The sequence below is a fragment of the Martes martes genome, assembly GCF_963455335.1.
Source record: "Martes martes genome assembly, contig: scaffold_114, whole genome shotgun sequence".
Classification (NCBI taxonomy): Eukaryota; Metazoa; Chordata; class Mammalia; order Carnivora; family Mustelidae; genus Martes; species Martes martes.
This window is the reverse complement of record NW_027666561.1, coordinates 175,816-201,367: the sequence shown is the minus strand read 5'-3', so window position 1 is coordinate 201,367 and position 25,552 is coordinate 175,816. Positions and strand designations below refer to the sequence as shown.

Here is a 25,552-nt window from a genome sequence, read left to right as displayed (position 1 = left end):
CAACCCCGAGAACCAGTTCAGAGTGGACTATATTCTGAGCGTGATGAACGTGCCTGACTTTGATTTCCCTCCTGTAAGCTAAGCTCTTGGGTTGTCCTTACCCCCCACCCCTCTACTCCCCACCCCCCCCCACCCTGGCCCCCAGATGAGTTCTGGCCACTGGTCACCTGTGTCAGCCACACTTTGAGAAAAGGTGAATTCCACTAGGGTCCTTACTGTGCCAAACCCAAACCTTAATAATCAGTAGGGTTTTTGCTCAAGATGGGTGAGCACGCTTGGATCACCCCTTGTCCGTCTTGGCTCACCCATCCCCCCAAGTAAACACCCCACTTTAATCCTTAGTAGATTGTAAATCTTTATGAGGGAAAATGGCACGAGTTGTGTCGCAGCCTTAATTATTCGCTCGTCCCCATCTTGTGGCCGACCCAAGTTAAAAGAAAGGACTTTCACCTAAATTATAACTTGGAGATTTTCTTCTGGGCGTCCTCGTTGGCATGCGGGACCCTGTTTACAAAGATTCTCTGTCCCATAAACAACTATTTTTAGGTGACATAAAACTGCCCACTTCCAAACGTATACATTTTGACCCCTTTGTAGGGGAAGAGTGGTTTCTGAGAGAGGAACGGGAAACAAGATGGAAAGATGCATGAGTTTATAAGGCCCAGAAGGAAAAGACTTGTCTACAGTTAGAACAATGAGTTATTGTGGCCTTTTGTCAGGCTTTCCTGGGAATTTGTGTTTGTGTTTTAAGTGGGCTTGGCTGCAAACTTCTACTAGCGGGGAAGCAGTATTAATAAGTAGGGTTAGGTGAATTTTTTTTTTAAAGCATTTGTTTGAAAAAAAAAATTCAAGGCATCAGCATGATACACATAATGCATATTTCTGATAAAAGGGAAAATGGCAGCGGGTTGAAAATGCACCAAACAGTAACCTTTTATTAGTCGAGCTGATAGCTGAGCCTTGTGTCCCTACCTACTTATAGTCCTTCTCTTGCTGAATTCACATCTGAAGAACTTTGTCTTTCCTCGTAAGGGGAGGTTGCCCCCATGTAATTAAAAATGTTTGTATATTCAGATGAGATGTGATTTATAACCTACTGCAATTTAGGACAACAGAGGATCTCTGCTCCTTTGTTTCTCCCTACTATGACCCTTCCCAAGGGACAGGCACTGACAAGGTCTGATTCGCCAGCGATTCCTAACCATCATATTTTTTGGGTAAAATTCAGGTTTTCCTGGAAGGGAAATTTCATCCCAGCACATCTTACAAATGAAATACCATGTTTTCACAACACTGAATCATTCCTTGGCGTATTCTAATGCAGATTAATGTATATCTTTCCCGGAAAAGCAATTGTGTGGAGAAACAAAATGATTCAGTAGTTCACTCTGTCCTGGCCATCCAGTACCACCCCCCTACCGCCCCCCACCAAAAAAAAAAAAAAAAAAAAAAAAACCCCAAAACAAAAAACATAGGAGGAACACTACCCAAGACCAGTTAATTCACAATAAGAGAACAGCAGGAATTAATTACTTTGGCTTTTAATTACGTTTCACAAATTGGATGAAAGTTCTTTTGAGCACAAAGTCATTAATTTGGCTCGCAAGTGGGAATCCCACTTGCACTGGTCACAGCGAACTGTGGTGTCTGGGTTGTGGGGACAGCGTGGCTGCCTGGGCTCAAGCTCATGTGTGTTCTCTCCCGTGGTCACTTGCAGGAGTTCTATGAGCATGCCAAGGCTCTGTGGGAGGATGAAGGAGTGCGTGCCTGCTATGAGCGCTCCAACGAGTACCAGCTCATCGACTGCGCCCAGTAGTGAGTAACCTCCCCGCACCCCAGCCGCACACAGCACAGGCACAAACGGAGAAGACACTAGAAATCTCCACTCGAGCTTGAGGGGTTCTGCTCATAGTCCTGTCTGCACTTAGAAAGTTCTGGTCTGATTCATTTGTTTTAGAAAGCCCTTAATTGCACTTTTTAGTGCAGTGACATTATTTTATATAAACAATTAATGCCTGTTAGAGCAAAATGATAATTACTTGCAGTAAAGTGATGTGCATAATTAATTAGCTTGAGGGAAATTAATTGGATTGACCTCCAAGCTTTTAGGAAGATGGGGCAGCTCTCAAGCTTTGAATAATGTAAAAATATTTTATTTTATTGCTGTCATTTAAAACCCTACCCGAAATGGCCAGCACAAAACCATACCCTACCCTCTCCTTGGCAGCTGAGAATTACCTTGGCATTTCTGCCGCCAAGTAAGTGACTACACGAGGTGCCAGAGTCCAAGGTTCCTGGATGCTCTTCTTCTCCAGTTAGGTTTTGTTGACTTCCATGTCCTACCTTTATTCACGGGGCTGTAAGTCAAGGATGCTTCCCCTCATGGGGAGCTGACAGCATAGTACAAGCTCCGTCCCCCTGCACCTGCTGGAGTTAAAGATAGGCTGGTCAGAGCCCTAGAGAAATTGTTTCTGAAGGCAGCCTTGGTTTACCCGCTCAGTGGCCTCAGCGAAAACTCGGGATGTCTTGTGACTTGGTGGTGGTTGGGTGGGGGGGGAGGGATGGATGTTTGTGACACGTCAGCTTTCCTTCTGGACGTCGCTGAAACTCAGAAGCGACTTTGCCATAGAAAATACCAAGTCCTCAGGACTGGGGCTCTGGGCTGGCTAAAAAGCTACAGTTGGGTGGCTCAGGAGCCCCAAACTGGTGGGATTTATCGTGAATACCTGTGGAACAAATGGGAGGGAGGGAGAGGTAACAGCAAACACACAGCGAGTTCCCTCGACTCCTGTTCTCTGCGAATGGAGGGGTCCAGGCACCTGTCCTTACCCCCTCGGGGTAGGAAGCCTGCAGGGCCGGGCTGTGTCACTGGGCACTGCACACCCCAGGGCCTGCATTTTCCCAAGGAGCAGAAAAACAGCCCCCCCCCCGGCCAGTCCCTGTGACCCCAACCCCCTACCACTTCTGCAGCAAAGTCCCTGATTTTCTCAAAAGTTTGAACGAAAAGCTGGAAGTGCTAATTATAGTAACTCAAAACAAATGGAAATCCTGGAATTGTTTGCGTTTTGTGTCTTGGACCCGAGTCAGAAGTACAGGTACAGATTAGGAGGGCTGCGCCCCTCCCCGGCTGGCAGCGGGGGAGGGGGCGGGTGTGACGACGTCCCGAACCGTACTTTAGCAGGTTTCTGGGGTTGGTTCTTGTTTTTGTGTTTGTTTTTTTTTTTTAATTTCACACCATTTATAAGTTGCTCCTGCAACTTTATCCGCAAATGGCAGCCTTTGCACAGTTCATGGAAAGTTTTAAGGAAACTTGTTGGGGCGGGGGGGGGGGCAAGAACACAGTTTACAACTTTTAAAATGGCCTCCCCGGCGGGACGACGTCGAGGGCGGCCCCGCCCCGCGCACCCCCCAGTGCGCTTCCGGCCGGACGGCCTTGATGGTCAAGTGGCCATACTGGTGTCTTGCCCATTTCTTACGCTGCCTATTTTTATTTGTGGAGCCGGGTTTGGCTGGCCCGGCTCCAGATGTCTCTCTCACAAGATTTGGTGCGGCTGGGCTATTTATAGAACTGTGGTTCTGTTGCCATGGCGACGCGCTGGCGGCCGGGGCGGTTGGGGAGCTATTTCTGGCCCGGTGCTGTAATGTGGGACTGATTGGGCAAGTTCGTGTATCCTCTAAGCCAGACTAACTCTCTAAACTGGTCAAAAGGAAGGGGGGGGGGAAACTTCAGAATTTCTTCAAAGTAGACTCTTCTCCCTTTGTGATTTCTCTTTTCAGTTTGGAAATACTTCCAAACCCCGGCCCCTTCCTCCTCCCCCTGTCCCAGGACACCTCCCCCCCCCCCCGTTTTAATATTCATCTTCCATATTAATTAAATGACCCCAGTCTTTCCAAAGTTCTTTTTCCTAATGGTGCGTCCAGTCCAGCATCCCCAGCGAGGTCTTCCTTGCTTTGGGAAGGTCATGGCCTGCTCTTGACGGAGGCCTTCCTCACGGTGGAGGATGGTGTCTCAGGCCCCGAGCCCCTCTCTTGTGCAGGATCCCAGCCATAGGAGGATCCAGAACCTGCCTGGCTGTGGGATTTTTTTCTTAAAAACTCAAAGCCTCCTATCTGGAGGGTTCTATTTCATGGACCAAACAGAACGGAAGGGAACTTTGTGTTTGTTTCCTGTTCGGTGTGGTTAGGCCAGAAAGGGCCCCTTTGTGTCAACCTCTTTTGTTCTCTTTTAATAAGTGAGATTCTTAAAAAGTAGGAGGAAGGGATACCCATTCTGAGTAATTCAAACAATCTCATTTTCACGAGTCCCTTGAGGGGAAAATCCTTGCTGCTTTTAAGTGTGCCGTTTTACTTTAAAAAGAAAAGAAAAAGGAATAGGGTGGAAATACACAGTTTTTAAATCACTTGCCATTTTAGTCAAAGCACACAACTTTAAAATGTTAAATTTTTAATTAGTCACTTTCAGACGACACAAGATCAGGTAGGCCTGGTTTGGGGGGCCCTCTGTGGTTGCACAGAACTGAGTCCAGAGCCACCCCCACCCCCTTCAGACCTGCGCTGTACCTGTACGCCAGGGACCTCGAGAGCCCATGCCTGCTTCCTGGTTCCTGGATCTACTGGTCCGCCAAACACGCTTACCTTAAATGCTGCTCATACTAACCTTTCTAAGGCTTAGGCTCTGAGTCCTAAATGGAACTAACACAGGCAGAACTCCCGCTGACTGAATGCCATGTAACTTTGACACCGTCATTTCCATCGAGCTCAGCTTTGTAGCGAGACAGGAATCGGGGGCAAATCAGCATGAGCTCTTTGAACACCTGTGTGTGTGTTTCATTCCTCCCAGCTTCCTGGACAAGATTGATGTCATCAAGCAGGCTGACTATGTGCCCAGCGATCAGGTACGCGTACGTTCTCACAGTCAGGGCCTCGCAGCCCCCTTTCCAAGCCACTCAAGACTTTTGCTTCCAGTGGGTTTGGGTGAGAACCGTTGACTTAGATCTTGTTTTAGGATCTGCTTCGCTGCCGCGTCCTGACTTCTGGAATCTTTGAGACCAAGTTCCAGGTGGACAAAGTCAACTTCCAGTAAGTGAATGGTTCCCTTCTTAAGATAGAGACTGGTTTCCTTCAGTTCCCACCAGCAGAGTGCGGCGGAGGGGGTTAGCCGCTGGGAGTGACCGGTGTCCTCTGTCTCCTGCAGCATGTTTGACGTGGGTGGCCAGCGCGACGAGCGCCGCAAATGGATCCAGTGCTTCAATGGTACGGAAGCCGTAGCCTTCTCTTCTCTGTAAGGACGTTTGGCCCTGACTCGTTGAGGGCCGTGTTCACCTCTGACATGCATTGCTTTTGCTTCCTTGTGCCGCAGATGTGACTGCCATTATCTTCGTGGTGGCCAGCAGCAGCTACAACATGGTCATTCGGGAGGACAACCAGACCAACCGCCTGCAGGAGGCCCTGAACCTCTTCAAAAGCATCTGGAACAACAGGTCGGTGGGGCACCCCCCGGCTTCCTGCCATCCCCCCCCCCTCCCCGGGGTTCCTGGGACTGATCGAGGCCCTGTATTTGCGCTCTTCTTAAAAAGAGCCTTTGCAAGGACATGAGACCCCTTGCAGAAAGAACGCCTTCTCTTCCTGGACACTCACCCCACCTGCCTCTCTGTTAGATGGCTGCGCACCATCTCTGTGATTCTGTTCCTCAACAAGCAAGACCTGCTCGCGGAGAAAGTCCTTGCTGGAAAATCGAAGATTGAGGACTACTTTCCAGAATTTGCTCGCTACACTACTCCTGAGGACGGTACGTGGGGGCTTCTGCCGTCGCACCGGCCCGTTTCCGTTCTTGCGCTCACTGGGCCTGTACACTCACGACTGTGCCACAGGCTTCCATTCCGGGAGGTTCTTCGTGTGGGTGGAGTTCAACAGCCTAAATGAACAGCGTCTCAGAATGGAAATCGCCCTTCCTCCCGCCAGCAGACTGGAGGGGTCTTCGGGGAAGCCAGGACTCACTTCCCTGCCGCATCTAAGTGAAGGGCCCCAGCTAACTCTCTAGCTCTGCTCTTACCTTTTAATGACCTCACCAAAATATTTCTGTTCCTCGTAGCTACTCCCGAGCCCGGAGAGGACCCACGCGTGACCCGGGCCAAGTACTTCATCCGCGACGAATTTCTGGTGAGTAGAGACTATCTTCTGTCCTCTCTTGGCTGGTTCTTTTCTCTTGAACATTTGGGGATTCAGCTCTTCACTGCCTCCATGTTACTGCACTGGGAGCCAGTGAGAATTTTAGCTTTGCCGTAACCTCAGGAGCTGGTGGACTCATCCTTGGCGGCTTCCCCAAGGATGGTGGGGAGGTGGCGCTGACTCCGTTTCCTTGTGTCTGTCCCACAGAGAATCAGCACTGCTAGTGGAGATGGGCGCCACTACTGCTACCCCCACTTCACTTGCGCCGTGGACACCGAGAACATTCGCCGTGTGTTCAATGACTGCCGTGACATCATTCAGCGCATGCACCTCCGTCAGTATGAGCTGCTCTAAGAAGGGAACGCCCAAATTTAATTAAAGCCTTAAGCACAATTAATTAAGAGTGAAACGTAATTGTACACGCAGTTGATCACCCACCATAGGGCATGATTAACAACGCAACCTTTCCTTTTCCCCCCAAGTGATTTTGCGAAACCCCCTTTTCCCTTCCGCTTGCTTAAATATTCCAAATTTAGAAAAGCTTAAGGCGGCCTACAGAGAAAAAGAAAAAGAAAAAAAGGCCACAAAAGTTCCCTCTCTCTTTCAGTAAAAAAAAATAACAGCAGCAAACAGAAATAATGAAATAAAAGAAATAAATGAAATAAAAGAAATAAATGAAATAAATATTGTCTTGTGCAGCATTAAAAAAATCAAAATAAAAATTAAATGTGAGCAAAGGACGTGAGTCCTGTGAATTACTTGCGGCTTCGAGCACACACACATTGTTCATGGTTTGGACTACCGCAGAAGTTGGGAAGCCCCATGTTGAAGTGACAGGTCCCCATAATTTGGGTGTCTGGAAACAATTTGCAGATAATTCAAAAGTCTACCCCTGTCCTTTGCCCAAGCCCATGCCCCATAGGAAAGCATTAACCCATGTAAAGACTTTTGAATTTGTCATTGGCACCCTATCCATTCTACCAACTTACCTTATATAGGTCATCACAGTGTTCCTGTTTTACCTAGACTCTCCCCCCAAAATAGGTGTTAGGTTTGGGGCTCTCTTCTTGCTTTAGGATATGGGGGGGTTGGATTTCAGGAATGCAGTGTTTCAAAAGAGGGGAAGTGGTGTTACTCAAGAAATGGTGTACAATGTAGACCTTTATCAAATCATCACATTGTATAATAACTATCTCAGAATTTTGTCTGTTATCCCTCAGAGCTGGGGGGAGGGGTCAAAACAGAACAAGAGCTATCAGATGGTTTTGAAACAGATGGCTAAACATCTGGGGATAAACAAACTGGATCCCTACCTCACTCCATACACAAAGGAATTTCATGTGGATCGATCACATGTTTAAATACAAAAAAGTACTTCAAAATGGCTATTTTAACAATTACAATATTGATTTACACAAGGCCTCTTGTGTATGACCTAACCTGCACAAGCCATGGGGTTGGGGTGGGCTATAGAAAATTAAAAGATTACATAAAACAAAGTATGAATGGGGTGGAGATGGGGTAAAAATCTATAACAAAGGATTGATTTCCTTAATAAAGTGCTCATAAGAATAAATCATAAAAATACAAATTTCATGAACATACCACTTGAAAAAAAAATACAAATAACAGGGTAAATGGGGAGTCTCCTAATGAAATGCACTATAAACTCTTGGGGGGGGTTGGGGGCGTGGTCAGCATTGTAGGCCCCGCATGAAACTCATAAAAGCTGTAGTGAACTATAGCTTGGGTTTGAGGTCCAGTTGGACTCCCTGATCTTCATCCTCAGGGTCGTACCCTAAGCTTGTGGTCACCCCTGGGTTGGCTTCCAGAGACAGGGGAAAAGAGAGACCCGCTTGTCTTCAGCATCAACCACTGCAGCCTCTGAAAGTGGCTGAATGAGACATTAGGTGGATTCTGTAATTGAGCCCCCAAATCCACTTACAGGTCTAGTTTCCAGATAAAATTAATCCCAGCCAAATTAATCCTCTAGCATAGCTCCCCAGAGGTGAGCAAAATAAGCCCCAATGAGGGCAGAAAAAGTAGCAAATACCCCTCTCCATAAATACTCAGTCCACATAAAAATGGAGGGCATCCTCTGTAGATCTTGTTGCAAAACAACCCTCCAAAGTAATCCCCAATTAACATCAATCTACATAAGTGCTTATTATGCAAATATAGCCAAAAGACCAGCCCACCAGTCCCCATAATCCTCCAAAGTACTCCAAATAAACAGCTAATTAAAACCTGGGTACCAGCTATCAAGACCAGCCCACCAGAATGACCAGCTCTTCCAAGATGGCTGCCTGTATGCCCCCCTACATAGAAATTCTGGAACCTTCTCTGAAGAATCCACAGGTGATTACCACAGCACTAGCCACATCTCCACCAAAATTAGGGAACAAATTCTCAGCCCCTAGAGAAGCTACACCAAGAAAATGATACCCCAGAACACCCCCACCCCCACCCCTTGCCAGTCAAAACTGGCACACTTCACAATAACCTCCAGAAGGAGGGTCACAGTTACCCAGCAGCTGTTATGTGCCAACCACTGCCCAGTGAGACCGCTTCGGTCATCACCACCATTTTACCAACGAGTCAACCCAGGCCTAGAGAGGGGTAAGAGACAAGGCTGGTAAAGGCGGGAAAACGGGCTTCAAACTCAGGTAGCCAAAGACCACTGCCTGACCACCACACCATACTGTCCTTCTGGAAGACTCAGAACAAAGAGGGAAAGGTCTCCCGTTGTTCTTCCCAGGATGCCAGTTGTCAGGAGTCCACGACCTCTGACCCTGAGGGGAAATCCTGCAGGGTTCTTCTGGATTTGGGAGCCAGTGGTGGTGGGGTGGGTGGGGTCATGGTGGAGCAGGGAGGGTCATTGGACATACTCCTGCCCCCCCCACCAGTTCAGAGGGTTGCGTGGGGCCACCTCTAGGCACTCAAATGTGTTTGAGGGTTCCTTCTGTTCCTTAGGAGTTATCCCTTCTATTGTAAACATTCCCATTTCTATTTTCCCTCTGACCTGGTCCCAAACATAACTTGTACAGGGCTACTTTAAAATCTAAATTCTGGGATCTTCAGAAAGCCAAAAAACTATGAGGAATTTCATCTAAATCTTGGATTACCAGTAGCCATTAGTTTTTAAAATTTCAGCTGAATTTTACGTCTCTATTTGAATGCAAAACATTTTTCTAAAGGTAACAACTTGTGCCACACTTTCTAAAGGTGTATAGACCATATATTACTATGTATTGACCTTTTAGAGAAGAAATAAAAATAATAATAATAAACCACTAAGCTCCCCCAATAAAGTTTAGTATGAGGAGGGTCTAGAATTGAGCGGAATCTTAATCTACTTTCGTTTTTATTTAAAGATGGGCAAAATCGTACCCCCCAACATGGCCGCTTCTGCAAAACCCGTGGGTGTCAAGTGGCATTCTTTTTTAATGGCCTTGGACACGACTGGCCATCTTTGTATGCAACGAATGTAAAGAGCGTACGAGGCTCAGCCAGCCACTGAGAGTTTTGCTCTCATGGGGCTTATATTCTATCACAGGAGACATACACTTACCAAATAAATAATCAAAAGAATTGCAGATGGCAACAAGGTCTCCAAGCAAAAAAAAAAAAATGGGGCAATGGGGAATGGGAGATATTTGGGGAGGGACTCCACTCTACATAGAAGAGTCAGAGAGGGCCTCCCAGGGGAGGTGACTTTTCTTAAGGGAATGCAAAAGATGAGAAGGAGCTAGCCATTCATGTGAGTGGCTAACATCAATATTTTTTTTATTAATATCAATTATTAAAACATTATACTTAATATTTATGGACTACTTTAACATGTGATAGGGGCCGTCCTAGGCCCTTTGGGGGAATTATCTCATTTAATCCCTTAAAAACCCTTTGAGGATGTAGCCTATCATCTGTACAAGACGTACCCAAGCGGCGCCCCACGATACAGAATTTTTAAAAAGTGGTATCTGAAACATGGTGAATAATTTATGCCCATTATGCTTGTAAACAATGGCTACACTAAAAAGGCCACTGCGGTAAGCACTTAATTTGATAATTGCTACCCAGGTTCCTAGAAATAGAGTTAGGGATTTGGTGTCTCTGTGATCATTTCCCTGTGTTCAAACACGCATATACTGTGAACAGCTGAAGTTTTCTGGTTTTGTCTAATGTGTTCTATCAGTTAGGAATGTGCTCAGCCGCACGTGACAGAGCCTTGACTTGGGGTGACACAGACAGAGGCTCGTAACTCACTTCACCGGAATCCTGAGGACTTCTCCAAGTGGCTCCTAGGGTTTCTTAAGCAGTTCATCAATAGCTGGGCTCCAACAAGTCTCTTGGCTTCGTTCTCTTGGTTGTGAGATGGTATCACATCTTAGCCCAAGGCGGAGAGCAGAGGGCAAGACAGCCCAGGACTGTCTCTTTGATCAGGAATGCAAACGCTCTGCAGCCGCCTTTCCATCTTCTCAACCACGTGAAATACACAGATACCTAGATAGCAAGATAAATACTTCGATGCCTAGATAACTAGCTGGACAGACAGAAAAATGTAGGTTTAATAACACTATCACACACACACAGAAGGATTTATGATTTATAATTTTCTGTTGCACAGACCTTGATGGAACATCTAGAAAGATCTATCCAGTGCTGACCCTGGTGGAGACAAAAAAAAAAAAAAATTGAAGCGAATCAGTTACCATGGGTCGGGGCAGGGGAACCCTCACATTACCATAGTGACCACCATGACAAGACAGATCCCGGCTCTTGTTGGAGTGAGAAGCTAGGAAATGGAAGGAGACATGAGGGAGGCTTATGGGGTGTCTGTTTCTTGACTTAAATGCTGATTAAACAGATTTATTTGAGAAAATTCATTGGGTTATAAATCCATGATTCATTCAGATTTCAGTCTGTATACTATACCTCAAAAGAAGTTTTTTTAAATGAGAGAAAGGAAGAAGGCACTAGACACAAGTAGTTTTACAGAAAATTCTACTAAACCTTTAAAGATCAAATAATTCCAATACTACTTAAATAATTCCAGAGTATAACCAAAGGAAAATTTCAAATTTATTTTTGTAAAGCAGGTATAATGTAACATTGATTTTAAAATGTGCCAAAGATTGGGGTGCCTGGGTGGCTCAGTAGGTTAAAGCGTCTGCCTTTGGCTCAGGTCATGATCTCAGGGTCCTGGGATCAAGCCCTGCATCGGGCTCAGCAGGGGGCCTGCTTCCCCCTCTCTCTCTGCCTGCCCCTCTGCCTACTCTCTCTCTGTCAAATAAATAAAATCTTAAAAAAAAAAATGCCAAAGATTGGCATTAATATTCTTGAATGCCAAAGATTGCATTCAAGAATAAAATTATGGACCAATCTCGCTTATAATATCAACGTGAAAATCTTAAAATACAAGCAAACACAGTTCAATATTACATTTAAAAAATACTACAACATGCCTAGATGAGATTTATTCTATGAATTCGAGGTTGGTTCAATACTAGCACAATAGTAATATTTGCAAAATTTAATGTCCATTTGTATCTTGGAAATCCAATAAGATAATAATCAATGGGTGCTTTCTTAATGACTATATGTATACTATATATAATATATAAAGTACACTGCCTATATACACATATATATCTAAAATGTACTTTCCTATATGTTTTATATGTAAATTTTATATATATATTCATTTAAGTATATTACATATATTAATTATAAGTATATTAAATATACTTAACTATAAATATATTTAAAATTTAGTTATAGTAATAACTCATAACTTAATTATAGATTAGTTATATTAATAACTGATGATAAAGTAACCAATTAATATAGATCTGTTAAACAGGTATACAAATTTTTTCTCCCCAAACCAACATTTTCCCTAATGAGAAACCTCTGAAAGTTTCCCATTAATGTCAGGATCAAGAAACCGAAAGGACAAGGATGTCATATCACCACGCTGTTTATTATTGTATTGGAAATATACACCAATTCAATTAGACAAAAGAAAGCAATTAGAGGCCTGAGAATTTGAAAGGAAGAAGTAAAACTTTTATCTTGTACTGCAAATGATATAACTATCATGATTTCCGCCACAAAATCCACAGAAAAATAATTACTAAAAATAAGAATTTAGTAAAGAACAGGTTTATGAGATCAAGATGAAAAAACAATAGTCTTTCAATAATGGATAGAACATCTGGCCAGAAAAATCAATAAACAGCTGAGTTGAACAGTACTATAAACCAAGTGGACCTAACAGATACAGAACTTTCTTCTCAACAGAAATAGGATACATTAATGTTAAGTCATAAAGCAAATTTTAACAAATTTAAGAAGATCAAAATTATTCCAAGTGTCTTTGCCATCCAAAATAAAATAAAACTAGAAATCAGTAACAGTAAGAAATGAGAAAATTCAAATATGTGGAAACTAAACAATACATTCTTGAATGACTATTGGGTCAAAGAGAAAATTAAAAGAAATTTTTAAAGTATCTTGAGACAAACAAAAATGAAAATACAACTTACCAAAACCTAAAGGATGCAGCAAAAGCAGTACTGAGAGGGAATAAACACCTACAACAAAAAAAGAGGAAAGATCTCAAATAAACAACCTGACTTTGTATCTCAAAGCACTAGAAAAGAACAAACTAAGCATAAAGCTAGTAAAAGAGAGGAAATAATAAAGATTCAGGCAGACATATATGAAATAGAAAAACAATAGGGAAAAAAAAATAAAAACCTACAAGTTGGTTTTTTGAGAAGATAAACAAAATCAAGAAACCCTTAGCTAGCCTAAGTAAAAAAGAGAGCAGACTCAGGGTGCCTGGCTGGCTCAGTAGGTGCAGCTTGTGACTCTTGATCTTGGGGTCATGGGCTCGAGTCCCACACTGGGTGTAGAGATTGCTTAAAAATAAAATCTTTTTTTAAAAAAGAGAGCAAAGTCTCAATTTTTTGAAATCAGAAATGAAAGAGGAGACATTACAACAGACACTTCAGAAATAAAAAGGATAAGGGAATATAATGAACAATTAAATGCCAACAAATTGGACAACCTAGAAGAAGTAGATAAATTCTTAGAAACATACAATCTAGCAACACTGAATCAAGAAGAAATAGAGAGCCTGAACAAAAGGAGATTGTATTTGTAATCAAAACCCTGCCAACAAAGAAAAGCCCAGGACCAGATGGCTTCATAGGTGAATTCTGTCAAACATTCAAAGAAGAATTAATACCAATTCTTCTTAAACTCTTCCAAAATAATAGAAAAAGAGGGACCACTTCCAAACTCATATTATGAAGCTGGTACCAACCTGGCACCAAAGCCAGATAAAGGGACCAAGAAAAGAGAACCACAGGCCAACATCCTTGATAAACACAGATGCAAAAATCCTTGATAAAATACTAACAAAATTTAATAGCACATTAAAGATCGCACACCATGACCCAGTGGGATTTACCCCTAAGATGCCAAGATGGCTCAACATTGGCAAATCAATCAATATGGTAAAACACATTAACAAAACAAAGGATAGAAAGTACATGATCATCTCAGTTGATGCAGAAAAACATTTGACAAAGTTCAATATCCATTCGTGATAAAAACTCTCAACAAAATAGGTATAGAAGGAACTTCCATCAACTAATAAAGGCCAGTGGGAAAAAAGTCCACAGCTAATACCAAAATCGATGGGGAAAACCTGAAAGCTTTTCCTCTAAGATCCAGTACAAGGCAAGGATGCTAACTCTTGCCACTTCTGTTCAACGTAGTACTGGAATTTGTAGCCAGAACAATTAGACAAGAAAAAGAAATAGAAGTCATCTAAATTGGAGAGGAAGAAGTAAAATGATCTCTGTTTGCAGGTGACCATGATCATATACCCAGGACACTCTGAAGGCTCACCAACAGCTCTTAGAACTAATACATGAATTCAGTCAAGTTGCAAAATTAAAAAACCAACGAATAAAAATAAGTCACAACAAGAAATGATCCAAATGGGAGGTTAAGAAAACAACCCAGGCCGTGGGAAGATGGCGCAGGAGTTTGGTGACACGGAGGGCAGGCAGCTTTCTGACTCGGATTCTGACATGACAGTGGCCCCCACTGATAGGCCGCTGCAGGGACCAAAAACACTAGGTGGGGACAGCACGGAGGCCCTTCCAGGGTACAGCAACGCTGGCATCACATCATCGGACTGTTAAAAGTGTGGATTCGAGGGAAGAGAAGTTTTTCGGATACTGATGATAATAGCTCTCTTTGGAATTGCAAGCAACAGAAATGTTTTAACCTTCCCTCCAAGCCAGAGTAGCGAGAAACCACCTGTTCCTGGAGAAGGTGAACAACATATGGGGTGATGAGCTACAAGAATAGAATCAAGGTGCAGTGGCCACTGAACTTGGTATTTTGGGAATGGAGGGCGCTATTGACAGAAGCAGACAATGGGAGACCACCCGTTATTTGTTTGCTAGAGGAAATCTCAAGAACATACAACGGCATTAGACAAAGCCCTAGATGAATATAGGCACGGGGGCAAAAGAGTGGGATCAAAGGAAGAGGAAAATGCGCGAGGTCATCGCATTCAGAACTGACCTGTTAAAGACAGGCCAGAGGACAGACTAGAAATGAACCCTAAAGGCTGGTAGCAGATCACAGAGGATGATTCACAGCAGAAACTGGCTGATGAAATTTCTTTCAGGTTGTAAGAAATTTCTTTCAGTCTGCAGATCTTTCCAGAGAAGATCTGATAGCACAAGTGGTAAGGATAATTGGGAACAAAAAGGCAACTGAATTTCTGATGGGAACTGCCGAGGTTGAGGAAAATGCTGGTCTTTTCATAACGAATGCTAGTGGGAGAGAGACACCAGGTGGGGGTTTCCTGGATCCCCTGAAAAACACTCCTAGTGTCAGCGAGGAACAAATGAAGGACATTTTCTACATTGCAAATCAAAACAAGTGTGCATAGAGAAAGACTGCTAGGAAGAGAACATAGGTGTTGGGGAAAAAACATGAAAGAAGCTATTAAAAATCTAAATTTTCAAGATGACAATGCATCATGAGAAACTTTTGCAAGTGAAATGAACGAGGCACTGGTCTCGTTTGACACTCCCTTGGAAAGCCATGCAGAGGCCAAGGCGGACACAGAGGTCACTGAGGTTGATCATTCTCACAATCTGGACTTCTTTTAGCCCATTTTGAGGAATAAACCTTTCCAAAATAACATTGTAATAAGCTGTTTCTACTGAGATTGCTTTGTTTCACTTTGCACGGATAAACATAAAAATCTGGAGAGAAAGAACTGTTTTCTTGATTAAAATAAAATTGAATTTGTGGGGAGATGAATACTATTTCTTTTTAAAGATTTTATTTATTTATTTGAGATAGAGAAAGTGAGCAAGAGCTGGGGGTGGCGGGGGGTGAAGTAAGTCAGAGAGAGGGAGAAGCAGACTCCCCACTGAGCAGGAACCCCCGAGGCGCTGGATCCCAGGACCCCTGGGATCACGACCTGAGCTGAAGGCAGATGCTCAACCGACTGAGCTACCCAGGAGCCACGGGAGAGGAATGTCATTGATAGAAACATTCTTCATGTCTGACAAAATACTTAAAGGTGCCTACCGGAGGATTTAATTTCTCAGTCTGTTGCATTTGGTAGTTATGACTAGTCGATAATTCCTTTTGTCCAGGATATTGTAACATACTATTCAAAAATCTGTTTTCTTTTTCTGATTTATCTGATTTATCCTTGCAGCAAATTATGATTGGTTTCAAAACATTCCATTAGAAGATCCTAATAAGGCACATAAATTGTTAAGCTATTACAAATGCATTAAAATTTAGTTTTTCTATGTTCTAAGAACTTTTAGGCCATTTTAAAGATAGAGACTAAAATTAAAATAGGTTTACACTGATGGCTCTTCCCACTTATTTGTCCAGAAGGAAATTAACATCAGAAGCTTTTCAAAGATATATTGGTTTTTAACTTTAATTTTGTTTTTGACTTTTTTTTTTAAATTAACTCATTCATACACTAAATACTGAATATGATCCATACCAGTGTAATCGCCATGAAAATTTAAAAAATTCCCAGGGGTTGCCTATATAAGACTGTTTTACCTTATGTTTAAAAAGTTAGGTATTAAAAATGTTACCTGGGGGAAAAAGAAAAGGAAAGAAGAGAAGAGAAAAGAAAAGAAAGAAAAGGAAAACCAATCCCATTCACAACAGCAACAAAAAGAATAAAATACTTGTGTATAAACTTAACCAAAGAGGTAAAAGACTGACAGGCTGAAATTACAAAGTGGAGGAAATTAAGACTTGGATGAAGGGAAAGATATCCCATGTTCATGGATTGGAAAAATTAATATTGATAAAATGTCCATAATACCCAAAATTATCTATAAATTCAATGTAATCTCTATCAAAATCCCAAAGGTATTTTTTACAGAAATAGAAAAAAATTTTAACATTATTATGAAACAAAAGACCCCAAATAATTAAAGCCATCTTGAATAAGAGGAACAAAGCTAGAGGCATCACACTGAAATATATTTCAAAATACATTGCAAAGCCATAGTAATCAAAACAGTATGGTACTAGCCTAAGAATGGAGATATAGATCAATGGAATGGAATAGAGAGCCCCCCAAAAAATCCACACATCTATAGTCAATTGATTTTTGACAAAAATACTAATGAGGGAAAAGATATACGGAACACTGGATATCTACAACAGAAGGATGAAACTGGACTCTTATCTCACACCATACACACAAATCAAGTCAAAATGGATTGAAGATGTAAGTGTAAGATCCAAAACCATAACATTAATAGAAGATAACATAGGAGAGAGGTACATCGGTGGCTCAGTCAGTTGAGTATCCAACTCTTGATTTTACCTCAGGTTTTGATCTCAGAGTTGTGAGTTCAAGTTCTGCTTCAGGTTCTGTTCTGGATGTGGAGACTACTTTAAAAAAAAGAAAGAAAGAAAAGAAAACACAAGGAAAATCTTCTTCATTGGTTTGGACAATGATTTTTTAGATGTCACCAAAAACACATGCAACAACAGCAAAACATAGGCAAGGGATTACCAAAATCAAACAGAAGCCTTCTGCATGGCAAAAGGAACAATGAACAGAGTGAAAAGGCAACCTGTGGAATGGGAGAATATATGCATAAGCCACGTATCTGAGAAGGGGTTAATACCCAAAATATACATCCAAAAATCAAGAGCAAAGAAACCAATAACCCAATTATAACATGGACAAAGGACCTGAATAGGTATTTCTCAAAAGAAGACCTACAGATGACCAACAGGTACGTAAAAGGTGTTCAACATCACTCATCACCGGGGACTCAACACCGTGAGGTATCACCTTGCACCTACTAGAATGGCCATTGGCATAAAGGCAAGAGACAAGTATTGGAGAGGATGTGATTAATAGAAAACTCTTGCACACTGCTGATAGGAATGTACATTGGTTCTGCTGCTATGGAAAACAAAGGTTTTCCATAGGTTCCTCAAAAATGAAAACAGAACAAACTTACGATCCAGCGAACCCACTTCTGGGTATAGAGCCAAGAGAAACATGATCAATACCTTGAAGAGATATTTGCTCTCCTGTGTTCGCTGCAGCGTTATTCCCAACAGCTAAGTTAAGGGAACAACCTGTCTATAGATGAATGGACAAAGAAAATGCTGCATACACACACACACACACACACACACACACACACACATTGGAATATTATTCAGTCTTTAAAAAGAAGGAAATCCTGCCACTTAGGATAAGACAGATGAATCTGGACAACATTATGCCAAGTGAAATAAGCTTGAAACAGAAGGAAAAACACTGCATGACCCACCTCATATGTGGAATCTAAAATAGGCTCCTAGAGGCAGGGAGAACGGTGGTTACCAGGCGCTGGGAGGAAAGGGGAAAGGGGAAAGGTGGGTCAGAGGTAAAGCTCCAGCTCTACGAGTACGTTCTGCAGATCTAAAGCACAGCCACGTGACCGCGGTTAACAGGGTGTTGCATACTCGAAACTTGCTAAGAGAGCAGGTGGTGAATGTTCTGGCCACGAAGGGGAGAGTGGTTATGTGTGAGGTGATGGATATGCTGACAATCCAACTATGATGACTGTTTCACAAGCAGACATGTATCAAAACATCAAGCTATACGATCAAATATATATTCTTCTGTTTTTGTGTTTGTTTTAGATATATATTCTTAAACTGTCAATTATACCTCAATAAAGATGGGGAGGGGGAATCGATAGCGTGTGGCAAGTAAAACAATAAAGCTTTTAGAAGACGCAGGAGACCACTAGCTGGAGAGGGTACCACGCTGTATCCTGCTTATATGTCTCGTTTAATTTGTAAAGTGTTAAGCCCCCCTTACTATTTCCCTGTTGAAGGAACCAGGTTCTTTGTCCCACAGAGTTTTCCACATTTTAGATTTTTCTGATGGCATCCCCATAGTGCAGACCCATTTGGAATTCTGGTTTGAACAAACCAACTTTTTTTTTTTTTAAGGTTTTATTTATTTGAGAGAGAGAACAGGAGCAGGGGGGCAGGGAGAGGGAGAAGCAGGCTCCCCACAGAAGGCAAACCCTTCACCAGGAGCCACCCAGCAACCCCCAAACCAACTTTTTTTTTTTTTAAGATTTTATTTATCTATTTGACAGACAGAGATGACAAGTAGGCAGAGAGGCAGGCAGAGAGAGAGGAGGAAGCAGGCTCCCTGCCGAGCAGAGAGCCCGATGCCGATGCCGATGCCGATGCCGATGCCGGGGCTTGATCCCAGGCCCCTGGGATCACGACCGGAGCTGAAAGCAAAGGTTTTAACCCACTGAGCCACCCAGGTGCCTCACCAAACCCACTATTTTTTTTTAAAAATCATAAAATTATCAGGGAAACTGAAACAGTAACTGGTATTCAACAATATTTTAAAAAGTTGTGTGAACTTTTTTATGTGTGACAGGAAATTACAGTTATGTTTTTTAAGGAATTCTCATGTTTTAGGTGTACCCACTGAAACATAATAGGACGTTCCCAAGTAAACTAGCTGGGCAGAGGGAGGCGTGGGCGTCCCAGCAAGGCTGTGCTCCTAATGGCCCAAGAGCAGGCTCTCTGGCTCGGAGGTGGGGGGAGGGGAGCCCCGATTTGTCTTATTTGCCAATTTCCAGGATGTAAATGCGCGCATCAGGGTTCAGTTCAACTCCCAGCGGGACATCACTGAGCAGGGAGTGGGGAGGAGAGGAGTATGAGCAGCCCTAGGCAGACCTGGAGACCCAGCATCAACATCACGGCGGAGCAGAGACAGGACACTGGATGTGAGTTGGTCTTTGCTGAAACGGAGTGATGTGTCCAAGGGGGTTCATCCCACTGCTCTAATGTTTTTATTGACTTGTAACCGACATAACATCTTATTAGTCTCAGGTGCACAACGGAAAGATTTGATACATGTATGTATTCCCAGATGGTCACCACAATCGGTTTAGTTAGAAAAAAGAAACCTTTTTTCTTTCTTGTAGTGACCACTTTTAAGAGCTACTCCCTTCGTAACTTTCAGACATACAATGGAGCCCTGGTAGCTACCTTCACCCGGCTGTACATTTCAGGCCCGTCTCATTCTGCATATGCTTGACTTTTTAACTAAAAATTTAAAAAGAAGAACCCTGAATTGCAAGATTAAAATTTTTAGACCTTTTCATGTTACGGCTGATCAGTGCAGATAATTACGAATAGACATCACATGACCCCGTCCGTGGTGCATGACACAGAGTGTCACCAAGCGCTCCTACCTGCTCGACCCTGGTATAACGAGGTGTTTGCAAAAGATAATGCAAGGGGCTCTCTCATTGTCCTCGCTTCACAGATGAAGACATCGACGAGAAAGCCATGCAATTTCCTTGGTTTATGCTCACACAGCCAAAAGTGGCTGAGTCGGGACTCAAATCCAGGTAGTCAGGCTCCAGAGTCTATTATTTTAAACTCTGGCCCAAGACACTAAATTTTACTTTATTTTGTTTTTTATTTATAATTTTGTTCTTTCCTTGAGTCATCTCTACGACCATCACGGGACTCTAACTCATGCACCCGAGATCAAGAGTCACGCGCTCCAAGGACGGAGCCAGCCAGGCGCTGAATTTTTTAAAAAACACCCCCAATGGCTAGATTGGAAATAAACCCGGTGATGCAGCCCACAGCATGCTGTTTAGGAGAACCGTCTTCTCATCACAGATCTGGTGAGCGCCTCTGTCGGCCGAGAGCTAACCCGCTTGGTGGTGACCAAGGCGGATGTGGCCCCTGTCTTCGGGCAGCATGGCCCCGCTGGGAGGCAAGCACATTTATTTCCAAAACACGATTTCATTTCCATGAGGCCAAGTGGAGCGGGATCGAGGAGGGGACTGTTGATATATACAGTTTGGGGTTAGTCTTTTATCAACATGGTGTTCTGGTAGTTTCTCGCATTCATCTGTGAAGAGTGATTTTTCTACATTTTACAAACACAAGAAGCAAGTGTTGGCGAGGATGCGGAGAAAGGGGAACTCTTGTGCACTGTTGGTGGGAATATAAGCTGGTGCAGCCACTGTGGAAAACAGCGTGGAGGTTCCTCAAAAACTTAAAAATAGAGCTGCCCTATGACCGAGCAGTCGCACTACCGGGTATTCACTCAAAGATACAAAAACACAAATTCATGAGACCAAGCCCTGCACTGGGCTCTGTGCTCAGCACGGAGTCTCCTTGAGATTCTCTCTCCCCTTGCCCCTCTCCACCCTGCTTGACTGCTCTTTCTCTCTCTAAAATAAATAAATAAATCTTAAAAAAACAAAAACCCACACGTATTCAAAGGGATACATGCGCCCCTATGTTTATTGCAGCATTATTTGTAAAAGCCAAAGTATGGAAGCAGCCCAAGTGTCCATTGATAGATGGACATAGAGATGGAAATACATATTATATATATTACACTATATTATATTATATTATATTATACCATGTGATTTCATTCACATATGGAATTTAGGAGAGAAAACAAATAAGCAAAGGGGAAGAAAAGAAAGAGAAGCCAGCCAAAAAACAGACTCTTAACCGTAGAGCACTCGGGCGGGGCGTGGTGGTGACGGGACGGGGGATGGGGATGAAGGTGCGCCCTTGCCGCGATGAGCCCCGGGTGACGGATGGAAGGGCTGAATGTCTATATTGTGCACGTGAAACTGATGGAACACTGTAGGTTAGCTGACTGGAGTTTAAATGAAAACTTAAAAAATGAAATCTGAATGTTTTCACTTTTTTGTCACCACATAGACTATTCTACCCACTCAGTAAATAGTTACCTGGCACTCACCACCCCCCAAGCGCTGTGCTGGGCACCAAAGGGACAGCTGCAAAGAGGGCAGGAAAGCCCTCGTGTTCTAGAGGGAGACTAAGACAGTGAAATGTTAACCTAAGAAATCACCAAAGTAGGGGCGCCTGGGTGGCTCAGTGGGTTAAAGCCTCTGCCTTTGGCTCAGGTCATGATCCCAGGGTCCTGGGATCGAGCCCCGCATTGGGCTCTCTGCTCAGCGGGGAGGCTGCTTCCTCCTCTCTCTCTGCCTGCCTCTCTGCCTACTCTCTCTCTGTCAAATAAATAAAATCTTTAAAAAAAAAAAAGAAATCACCAAAGTAACTCAGAGCGTTACAAGGTCCATCTAAAGCGATGGGACGTGGTGCCAGTGGCATCGCTGCAGAAGTTGTGATCAAGGAAGGTCTATCTCAGGAGGTGACATTGGCCTGAGACCGGAAATGTGAGAAGAGGCAGGGGCTGAGGCATGGGGCACAGCCCTGAGGAAAGTCCCCAGGGCAGTCCACATCACCAAAGCACACATTCTGAGACACAAATGAGTGCTTATAATTCAGGACTTTCACGACACTCCTGGGGATGTCCGGCTGTGCATCTCAGGTCTTTCCTTTCCAAAGCAAGTTTCTACAGAAACACCAACCACAAGTGGAGAGTTCAGCCTGGCCAGGTGGACCTGAGGGTGGGGACAGGAAGAGGGCGAATGATGGGAGGACTCAGCTATCAGAAGCAGAGTAGTAGAACAAACCCCCTGGAGAAACAGGAGGCCATTCCCATCGACTTCCCGGTGCAATGAGCGAGCTCATCAAGAGGCTCTCTCGAAACTGCAGAGGTGAGCATAGGACCTCCCCGACCCCCGCCTGCCTAGACTGTTCTACACACTTGTTGCTGCTTCAGAGATGACATCCAAGTCTGAAAAAAACGGAAATCAGCTGCTGGAAATGAGGATCCACGAGCCAGAGATGAGAATCGTTTCCTCACTTTTTTTTCCAAAAGGAAAGAAACAATCAAGGAAAAAAAAATACTGTGACCCTGTTCCCCGAGGTAGGAGAACCTCAGAGGAACGAGGGAGTCTCCATTAAATTGGGTTTCAGTGAAAAAGGACTTTAAGCAACGGATAATTGTACATGGGGCTGGGATTACCAAACAGCCCTTCAGACAAAGGCTAAGAATGTTTTTGTGTTTTCTCATCATTTACTCCCTGATTGCCTGGTACTTGCTTTAGAATTTTATAGATCACTAGCAAACTGGGGATCCCTGGACATTGTAGTAACTGGCCAGCTCAGGCATTCTAAACTATGTTCTTAGGGTTTTATAATTCAATAGTGCTTAGCAAACATCTGAAGGCCCATAAAAAAAAAGTCACACTGCAAAAAAAAAAAAAAAATTAAAAATCACAGTGTATTTGGTAAATCCGCAATTATCCAATATTTCTCTCTCTGTTTTGTCTTTCCCAATTATGAAGTAGCCTTTGTTGGTAGTGTCCACAATGAAAACATTTTTCCGATGCCTTTCAAGTGTGAAATGTCTTGGGCTCCTAGGGTTTGAGGAACGCTTCGATGTAGTTCCATTTGGGTAATTTGGTGTTACAATTTCTTTCCTAGTTCCAAACTGAAAACTTTTTAAGTACCACATCTCAAACACGTTGGCCATAAAAAGATGTAGATTGAAGAAGAATCCCTTAAAAAAAAATGGTGCCGGGTAAGGAAGAAACCAGACTGCTAGAAGACCAAGTTTTAAGGAAAAATTCAAGTTTTCTTGCCTTCACACAGAAGGGGATCATCGCCACTGGAATAGCTAGAATGATTCTTATTTGTCTCCGGGAGCAAGAATCCAACATAGAGATGAATACATTCTACAAAAAGGAAGAGGACTTTCCTTAATTAGTAAGTGAAAATCTAAAAATCAGCAGGTCCTACAGGTTAAATTCAAAATGACAGTGTATGATAACAAAGCATTAAACCTTTACCCATAAAATTATAGCTTATTGTGCGAGCCAACTGAAAAATTACCCCATATAGAATTCTAAAATTGCTTCCATCCACGACTATAAACATTTCCATTATCTTCATATAGAGGTTCAAATATTCTTGTAATAGTTTTAGCAATAAATTGAATTTGTAATAGGAGCTTATCATTTGCCTTAAGGCTCTTACTTTCATTAAGTAGTAATACTAGTACAGAAACCATCCGAGTCCCCCGGGTGTGCCTGTGACGATACGAGTTCACTCGATCAAGGTTCAACCCTCAGCGAAGCCCGCTGATGTGTTGAAAGTAAACGCTCAGTCTTGTACTTCTTTCTATGTGGAAGGAAGGAAGGAAGGAAGAAGGAAGGATGGCAGGGGGGAGGGAGGGAGGGAGGGACAGAAAAACAATGAAACGAAAACCCAGGGTTTGCTTTACACCCACCTACCTTAAATAAAAGTTCAACTTATACATCACCTACTTCTTCTTCGATCGGGAATTTTAAATTTGGACACAGAACTACATCATTGACACATCTGATCAAGGCAAGGGCTTTTTCAGATACGACTCAGCGTGTCTTCTGAAACCCAAACCCTCATCCGAAGTGTTTAAACTCAGATGAGTTCCGAGAGCCGGCTTCGGCCCCTGCACCCAGAACAATCCCTTCTGACCCCTTCTGACCCCTTGTCTTTCCCCGGCCGCCGCGGTTTTGTCAAAGCTGCCTCGCAACGTGGCGACATTCCGTAGCAGGGTGTCCCGTTAGGACGGCTTCGTGTTCATTTGGTTCTTCCCAAAACGATACTGATGCTTTGTCTTCTGACCCTGGTGCTTGACACACTTCACAGAGAGCAGAAGTCCGTCCCAGCAAACAGCATCCAGCCCGCAGCCCGAGCGGCTGACCGTGGGAAGCAGGGCACGAGCCCCGCAAAATCGGCCAACGTGATTCTCCACGTTCCCGGGGCCAGGGACAGGCACATCGCACTGCTCCGTAAGGGTTCAAAGGGGACTTGAAACCTCTGGGTCCCTTCCCGGTGGTTTGCTAAGCCCGGGGCTGAACGGTAACAAAAGGACACTTCCTGACATCACGTGTGTGTCTGCCAAGCGGGCATGGGACCAACGGCCAGCGGGATTCTCAACGTCCTTGAAGTCAGGAACAAGGAAAGCAGTGCCTGTGCCCATCGCTACTACTAAATTTCTCTCTGGACGCTCTGGTCACACTTCCAGCACAATGAGACAAAAATAATCAATCGTTACTACTGGAATCAAAAACCTGCGAAAGTAGAAGGTAAACCTTGTCATTACCTGTGGATGTATCCTGTGGATGTCGGCTGGCTTTGGAAAACCCCAGAGAAGAGCTTCTGTGTGCGTTGTACCTGAACTTAACCCTTTCTGAGTGCCAGCCCCGTCCCCACTGTCCTGCCGCTCACACACGTGTAACCGTGAGGATAAAAGCCAGCACTGATGGGGTACGTACTGCACACGGGTACCGTTTCATACGTCGGTACTCACACACATGCCACGGTTAACAGGAAGTCTTCACACCTGGTGGGTGCTGGTGATGGGCCAGGATCTGTCGGACAGCTTTCAATACTCTTATCAATTTAAGAGACTTTGGATACTATTCGTGCCTTACTGCGGGATAGAGTGAATTCTTCATAACATATGTATGTTACTCTGTATCTATTTCTTATACATACGTGGGAAATATATATTAAATTATATATAGTTGCTATGCTATAGATTATAAATTTTATTGTAGATGAATAGTGTGTTATATGCTTATATTATGGCATATATTTGTATGTTTCATGTAATTATACAGGTAAATTTGATATATTACATACTCAATTATAGAGAACTTATACTATACCAGATTATATATTATGATGTAAATGTAAACTCCCTAGCAGGATAATAGTCAACCAGTATGATTAGATGCTTCCAGGGAGGGGATCCTGGTGGGGGGGGGGATCTTTTTCCTTTTACTGGACCTCAGGAAAAGAGTTCATGGTCATCCCCAGACCCCCGGCCTGGCCATGGGAAAGGGTCACAAGTTTCATT

General features: G+C 43.4%; 1 protein-coding gene and 1 pseudogene across 2 annotated transcripts; both read left to right on the top strand.

The window, feature by feature from the left end:
- Positions 1–6: 6 nt before the first annotated feature.
- LOC308337932 (guanine nucleotide-binding protein G(s) subunit alpha) lies at positions 7–6,906 on the top strand. Its single transcript, XM_080831482.1, has 9 exons — positions 7–73; positions 1,718–1,815; positions 4,841–4,895; positions 5,006–5,079; positions 5,195–5,253; positions 5,360–5,480; positions 5,658–5,788; positions 6,092–6,159; positions 6,376–6,906. Exons 1-9 carry the CDS (start codon positions 44–46, stop codon positions 6,520–6,522), a joined length of 783 nt encoding a protein of 260 aa, XP_080687608.1. The 5' UTR covers positions 7–43; the 3' UTR covers positions 6,523–6,906.
- Positions 6,907–14,219: 7,313 nt separating this feature from the next.
- LOC308337928 (phosphorylated adapter RNA export protein-like) lies at positions 14,220–15,151 on the top strand (annotated as a pseudogene). Its single transcript has one exon. The product of its transcript is annotated as a phosphorylated adapter RNA export protein-like (transcript).
- The last annotated feature ends 10,401 nt before the right edge of the window (positions 15,152–25,552 follow it).

Excerpts from the sequence above, each read along its gene's own strand:
- LOC308337932 (XM_080831482.1), top strand. The coding sequence starts at position 44 with ATGAACGTGCCTGACTTTGATTTCCCTCCT. Across the intron at positions 1,816-4,840 it reads CTCATCGACTGCGCCCAGTA|CTTCCTGGACAAGATTGATG; the intron begins GTGAGTAACCTC and ends CATTCCTCCCAG. Across the intron at positions 6,160-6,375 it reads TCATCCGCGACGAATTTCTG|AGAATCAGCACTGCTAGTGG; the intron begins GTGAGTAGAGAC and ends TCTGTCCCACAG.